A 7,673-nucleotide genomic window follows, 5' to 3' on the forward strand; every position below is an offset into this window, starting at 1 on the left:
AGGGGTCCAAGCAGAGGAAGAACATAGGGGAGTATGCTGTCAGTCCCCCACCATCGGGTGGATGAGTCACCTTGCCATCTTCTTTTTTCTAAGTTTTCTTGAAGTTGTCTAACTTGATCACGAACCATGCCACTCTGGATAACATAAAAGCAACATTCCTCTTGTAAGAAAACACAGAGACCATCCTGCCTGGCAGTAAGAAGGTCGAGGCCTCACCTATTTTGAAGCACAACTTGTGCAAGGAGTTTACCTGTTCTTGAATGGTCAAGACAATTCGAGTTACTGCTTGAATGTCATTAACCAATTGGTTTTGTAAGGAGTTATGAAGTGAAATGGAAGTGGCAATGCCAGCAGCACCTGCAGCCATGCCAGCGGTGACTCCCAAGCCTATGATAAAGGGAATAAATGAGGGCATTATTTTCCTGCATGCAAACTCAGTCAAATAAATGGGAACGGGTTCTGACCTGGGAAGAATATCAATATGGGGGGAACAAAAAAACAATTATACAGGCTTTAGTCCAATTTCCTCTAAAAAAGAGATATAAGCCATCGTGGCATAAAAAGGAGGTTTTTTTTGGGGGGACAATATGTCTTTTCCTTCTGTAGGCCAGAAGTGTTAAAAAATCTTCAGCAATCTAAAAAATATTTGGTTTGATTAAAGGTAATATAGTTAATGCATGTGGAATTTTCTGGTAGAACCTCCAGCAGAACCTGGGGAGAATACATATATGGGGAGGCATGGCAAGAGGTGATAACTTCTAACAATTTAGCATTGGGGGGGGCAAATACTCAGCCGCATCTAAAGGTATCTCATGGGTGGGACCCATACACAGCCAGGAGCCTTGTGAAAATTCCGGGTGTGTGGTATTTAGCAGCAAAAAGGACCTCTTAAGGATGTCTAGTATTAAGGAGAAGGTCCAAGAATGCACCGGATCCAATTGGGCAACAATAGAGGAAAAAACTTGGGAGGAATTAACAACCTGTTGAATAAGAACTTCAGCGGGGGAGGCAGTAGGTTTTGGTATCCAAACCTTTTAATTTGTATGAACCCATAAGGGTCTCGCCCTCGGCCATCCACCCATATTCCTGCTGTTAATCCTGATATCCACTTGGGATTCAATGGGTCAGTAATTGTATACTTGACCGGGTTACAGCCACCTGTAAAACATTTTTTGCCCGTAGGATGCAACAACTCCAAATTAGAGCTGAGGGACCCGGAATGTTCATAAGGGCAATACAATTGCCTGCTTGACTGGCCAGATGCTTCCAGCAAATATATTTATGATTTGTGACGTAACTCTGTTCCCAGCTGCCACAAGTTCCCCAAATATATTGAACAGTGGGTTTTCAGACATCCAAGTATAATTCTACTTGGCTATTTTTAAAGCAGGTCTTATTCAACAGTTTTGGGAGGTCAAACTCTATTGCAAAAACTTGAAATTCCCAATGACCGGAGTCAGCTTCAATAATGGCATCTGGAACCAGCATCAGCAGGTGGAGGATCATGAAATTTTTCAGTGGCAACAGCATGTGAAACAACCAAGGGTGGATTCTCAGGGTTCTCTTTTCCCCTGGAAGATGGAGGGTTAGTTAGTCTTGTTATCAACTGGTTTAACAAGGCTTTCTGGAAGCCATCGAGCTGCGCCCTCTTTATTGTCAAATATATAGGCAGACCCGCGTCCCCAAATTAGTACGGGATCAGGACCTTTCCATTGATGGGTTAGGGGATCTTTCCAAAAAACAAACAGTAGCATAATTTTGACTTGTTTGTGGATGCCAGAGCCGATCAGCTGCAGATTTTCTGTTAATGTCCAAGCTTAGGAAATTAATAACAAACAAGGCATGATGAAGGATGTTTTCTGGAGCTCTTTTTATAGGGTAAAGGTTCCCGTTTTTAATTTTTTAAAGTTTGGTGAGCTGGTTCAACAATGTCCTGACCTTGAGGGTTATAAGGGATCCCAGTAATATGTTTAATTTGTAACTGGTGGCAAAATTGTTGAAAGTTATTTCCAGTATATCCAGGGCCATTATTGGTCTTAATAACGTTGGGTTTTACCATAACAGTTAACAGGCAAGTACGTGGGCAATAACATTTTTAAGGGCTTCCCCGGTGTGAAGGCTGGCAAAAATAAAGCCACTAGATGTATCAATGGTAACATGAAGATATTTAAGACTGCCAAAAGGTGGAATATGTGTAACATCCATTTGCCAAATTTCATTGGGCACCAAACCCCTAGGGTTAACACCTAAATGGGGAATATGCAAAAAGGTGACACAATTATGATATTGTTTTACAATTTGCCTCGCCTGTTCTCTGGAAATATTATAAAGAAGGGGCAGTGTTTGAGCATTAAGGTGCTGTAAAGAGTGAGCCTCTTTTGCCTGATACAGGATCATGTTCCACCAGAAAAACAAGCTGAGTTGCTTGATCCATTACATTATTGCCTTTTGTTAAAAGTCCAGGGAGGCCTGAATGAGCACAAATGTGTCCAATAAAAAAGGGGCAAAGTCTGGCTAAAATATACTGTTGAATCAAAGAAAACAGTGGGGTGGCATTAGTGGTTGGTTTAATATAAGGAACTGTTTCTAGTAAGGGGATGGAATGAGCAATATAGTAACTATCAGTATACAGGTTAAAAGGAACAGTAGATAGTTGAATAAACACTTGTAAAACTGCAAAAAGCTCAACCGATTGTGCCAAACGGTAAGGGGACTGAAGGGAAACAGTCTGAGAATCAATGGTAAAAGCTGCTATACCATTGGAGGACCCATCAGTAAAAGCCAGGAAAGCATGAGATAAGGGTTGAGGGGAAGTTTGTGTGGGGAAAACAAAGGACTGATATCTTAAAAACTGGAGAAGTTTGTTAGCAGGGTAATGATTATCAAGGGTTCCTTGAAGGGAAATGGAAGACACAGCCCAATCATCATCATTTTGTATCAACCACTGAATTTGAGTGGGAGAATAAGGCAGTATTATTTTATCAGGATCTTTGCCAAACATTTTTTTTACTATGTTCTCTTCCCATTTTGATTAATTCTGTTACCCAGAAGGTATATGGTGTAAGGACCTTAGGAAGAGAGGCAGGCAAATGTACCCAAAACAAAGGTCCCTCTTGCCAAAAAACTCCAGTGGGTGTAAAGCTGGTGGCACATATAATGTACTGAAGGGGTTTATTATAGGAAATAAAAGTAATTTGTTGATTTGTAATGGCTGTTTCTACCAATCTCAACGCTTCTAGGGCTTGGGGGTTTAATGATCGGCTGGAGGTCGGATTTGGGTCCCCTTTAAGGATATCAAATAGAGGTTTAAGTTCACCAGTAGTTAGTTTAAGGTATGGCCGGAGCCAGTTAATGTCTCCGAGAAGCCTCCGAAAATCATTTAAAGTTTGTAAATGGGCTGTTCTAAGTTGAATTTTTTGTGAAAAAATCCTTTTATAAAAAAGCTCAAAGCCCAGAAATGTATAGGGAGGAGCCAGCTGGATCTTATCTGGAGCAATTTGAAGGCCAGCGTCAGTAAGGGCTTTAGAAAGTCTTTGGGAGCAGTAAAGAAGCTCATCAGGGTCAGGGCCCACTAAAAGTAAATCATCCATATAGTGAATTAAATATATGGAGGGCCCCTGTTGCCTAAATGGATCCACCACCTGGGCTACAAACTTTTGGCATAATGTGGGACTATTTGCCATGCCCTGGGGTAAAAACCTTCCACTGAAATCATGGCATAGGGCCTTTAAAATTAGTTACTGGTAAACTAAATACAAAATATTCACGGTCCTCAGGATGTAAAGGAATAGTAAAACAGCAATCCTTTAAATCAATAACAATCTTATGGTAGCCCGTGGGAATAGCCACGGGTGTGGGAAGTCAGGGTTGAAGGGCTCCTATGGACACCATGGCCTTATTTACTTCTCTAAGATCCTGAAGTAATGTCCATTTTCCTGATTTCTTTTTAATTACAAAAATGGGCGTGTTCCATGGAGATGTGGTGGGTTCAATGTGGCCTGCAGCAAGCTGTTCCTGTACTGTAGCTGTAGTACCTGTACCTGTAGTAGCCGTAGCCAGTTTTTCAGAGGACAAAGGCCATTGATCAACCCATACAGGCTCAGTCCTTTTCCAGGATATTTTGTCTGCATGGAGTACAGGCATGTCAACGGTCCTAGGATAAATTTTTATAGCCCATACGGAAAGGAATGATTTTTACCTCCACCTGAATGGGTTCTTTAGGGCCTTGAGAATGTTTTCCTAAGCCTTGTCCAGGGCGAAAGCCCTGGTTAAGCATCTGTTGAGTAACCAATTCATTTGGACTATACATTATAAGCTTCATTTGGGATAAAATATCACATCCCCACAAGTTAACCAGGAGGGTCTCAACCACGTACAGCTGGACTGTGCCCTTATTTTTTGCTCCACCTTCCCAGGTTAAAATTTTGGAGCTCTGTAATGGGTTAGAGGTTTGTCCAATGCCTTTAAGGTGAGTCATGGAAGGGGTAAGGGGCCAGGATGGGGACCAGTCTCTTTTAGAAATAATTGTAGCATCAGCACCCATATCCATAAGGCCTTCAAATTTTTCCCCATCTAATTTTAGCTTGAAGAGAGGCCGGTCCTGAGTAATCTCCTGGACCCAGTAAGCATCCGAAGACCTAAAGCCTCTGGATCCTCTCTTTTGTGTAAGGCTAGGGTTTGTCTTATCAAGGGGAAGCAATATTAATTGAGCAATTCTTTGTCCAGGAAAAACTTTTGACTGGCCCCTGAGAAGCAGTAGCCAGTAACTTAATCTCTCCCTCATAGTCCTTGTCAATAACCCCAGGGGAAATACTAAGGCCCTGAAAAACGCACTACCACACCCCAGAATGAGACCAAAGGTGTTTGGGGGCTCTGGGCCAAACACTCCTGTGGAAAGAATCTGATTTCCTAACTCGGGGGTCAATATTGTGTGGGAGGAGGCACAGAGGTCCAATCCTGCACTTCCTGTGGTTGCCCATATGAGGGCGCTGATGGTGCTTGAGGGGTCACTTGGGGGACGAACCTGACAGCTCCAGGGTTCTGTCCTGTTTTGATTTTGCGGCCCTGGGGCAGACCCCGGACAAAGTTTCCCTGTTTGGATGGTAGGGGATTGCCCTGGATATTGGTTTTGGAGCGACATTCAGAGGCCCAATGTATGACCCGTTTGCACATTGGGCATAAAGACAGAGGGGGTGGTTTTTCAGCCTTGGGGGTCGTACAGTCCTTTGAAAAATGGCCAGGCTGTTTACAATTAAAGCAGGTTTTAGGTTTTTGGCTCTGAGTAAAACCCTTAAGGGCAGCGCCTATGGCCAGGCCGATGTTGCGCGAGGCGGGGTCAACATTAGAGCAAAGTCTGATAAAGTCAGTAATGGTTTTGCCACGGCGGTGGGGACGTAAAGCCGTTTGGCAAGCAGAATTGGCATTTTCAAAAGCAAGATGTTTAATAAGCTCATTATCAGTTTCTTCCTTTCCCATAAGGCACTCGGCAGCCTCTGTAAGGTGTCCAATGAACTCGCTGTAAGATTCATGGGGTCCCTGTAGAACTTTGGCCAAGGAGGTAACAGCGGACCCTGGAGAAGGGAGGTTTTTCCAGGCCCTAAGGGCAGCGTGTTGAATCTGAACAAGCAATCCTGGGGGAAATTTAGCCTGTTTTTCATTAGTATCAAATGGCTTATTGCCCATCAATTTTTCTATGTTCTAGGACTTAGAGTGACAACCAGCAGATGTGTTACAGTGAGCTATATCCTGGCACCTTTCACCATAATCAGCCTTCCATAAAAGAAAATCTCCTCGTGTTAAAGTAGCCTTGGTTAGCATGGCCCAGTCATTTACTGTAAGCCAGTCCTCGCTCAATGATTCCAAAAGAGAAATGGTAAAAGGAGCGGTAGGGCTGCACAAGGAAACAGCATTTTTTAATTCTTTAATATGTCTAAATTTAAGGTGATGGTATTTTTGAGCTCTAATAACCAGATGCTCTCCTCCTTTCTCTTCCCCATTTGAGTCATCACGCTTGGGCCCTCCCTCCCGCTCTTCCTCTCTGTCATCTGCCTCAGTCTCTTGATCATCAGATTCTCCTTTTAGATTTTCCGAAATGGCTCTAATTTGAGACCGAGTGACTGGAAAAGCATGAAGGATCTTTTTCTTTTTTGTCATTAATTTTTGTAAATTTGTGTTCCTAATTTCTAGGTCCAGTTTATATAGTTGTAATAGTTGGGCTTTTTCTTTCTTGGCCTGAAGTAGGGCCCTTAAGGGCTTCCCAGGAAAGCTTAACTGTGGCTTGTCTGGTGACCTCCTCAAGATCTGTTGAAGAGGCCAAGGCAGGGGCACAGAAGGGAGGGGCCGTTTTATAGGGAGAAGGTTGCATGCCCAAGGGGTTTAGAGGGGGCCAGTCTGAGGCGTGGTATCTAGCAGCCTCCTCTTCTAAAGTGGCCTAGTCCTCCGGGGGAAGGACAGCATCATTGGGCCTTTGGGATCTGAGGTTAGAAAGAACCGTGTATATAGCTTTTGGTTTTTGTAATTGTGAGTCACTGTTAGCGTCAGGCATTGGTTTGGAAACCGAGGGACAATGAGACGCGACTGAGGGGGGATAGGAGAAGGGTTTTGGGGCAAGGGAGGCCTGACTCCCTGTAAATTTAATTTTTAAAAATTCTTCACCTTCCTTAACCACTCTAGACACATCTTTGTGTTGGTAGCAAACCTGGAGGATCTCATTTATGAGGTTCTAATATGAAAAAGCCTGAACAGGAATCTTTTTGGGGCCAAAAGTTTCATAATAATCCTTATGACGGTCTCCAACATGACCCTACCTTTGTCTATATTGCCTTCCTGAGGAAACCAAGGGCAAATATCCTCCATCAGCATAAAAAATTGAGTTGAATCTTTTTTCTTAACCCGTGTTCCTCGTGCCTTGAGTGAGGCTTTTAGGCCTTGAACAAAAAGTTCATGCTTACTAAGTGTTTGTCCCATGATTGCATCACCTCCCTTACCTTACAGATCTGTATCACAGTCGGGCGTTTCTGCAGTGATCAGGATGCAGATCTTCCCTCACGGGCTGGGTGGCCATCCAAGAAGAAGAGAGAGGCTGGTCAATCGGACGACGTTCAGACCAGGATCCATGCTTCGAGCCCCATGTTGGGCACCACCTGCCCCGGCCCGCTGGGTCGGTCAACAAGGGCTCAAAGAGGAACTGACCTGAATGAGAGACAAACCAGACACGAGAAAGGAGACCAAGACAGGGTTCTGATCAAGGTCTCAAACTTTATTTTTTACACAGCAGTATATATACCACGCTGAACAGGGTAATTAGCATCAGCAGGTCAATAGGGTTGCTAGGCACCAAAACTGCAAAGTATATTTTGCAAAAGGTCATAGGTGGGGAATCTTCAGAAGGTGCCAAGCAATGTTATCAATCAGGGTATCAATAGGCTCCAAGGCTTAACAGCTCTTATCGAAGGTAGTGGCTGTATTTTCTAGCAAACAGCACTTGTATACCACAAGAAACAAAGTTATTATAGTTAAGAATAGATATGTCATCACACCCAGAAGATACATTTTAGTGCATTCTCACTAAAAAGAAATGTTACATGCAGAAATTAATGGATATGATGGAGCTTATCATTACACAATATATAAATAAATGGGATTACCACTCAATACTTTATAAATATGTAAAA

At 43.2% G+C, this 7,673-nt stretch overlaps 1 protein-coding gene across 1 annotated transcript; it reads right to left on the reverse strand.

Moving 5' to 3' along the window:
• Positions 1–4,153: 4,153 nt before the first annotated feature.
• On the reverse strand, positions 4,154–4,783 carry LOC122126546 (endogenous retrovirus group K member 6 Pro protein-like). The gene has a single exon (XM_042701066.1). The coding sequence runs from the start codon at positions 4,781–4,783 to the stop codon at positions 4,154–4,156; it is 630 nt and encodes a 209-aa protein (XP_042557000.1).
• Positions 4,784–7,673: the final 2,890 nt, after the last annotated feature.

Source organism: Dipodomys spectabilis, unplaced genomic scaffold (genome assembly GCF_019054845.1).
Source record: "Dipodomys spectabilis isolate Male_0828 unplaced genomic scaffold, ASM1905484v1 ptg000284l, whole genome shotgun sequence".
Lineage (NCBI taxonomy): Eukaryota > Metazoa > Chordata > Mammalia > Rodentia > Heteromyidae > Dipodomys > Dipodomys spectabilis.

Excerpts from the sequence above, each read along its gene's own strand:
- LOC122126546 (XM_042701066.1), bottom strand. The coding sequence starts at position 4,783 with ATGAGGGAGAGATTAAGTTACTGGCTACTGCTTCTCAGGGGCCAGTCA.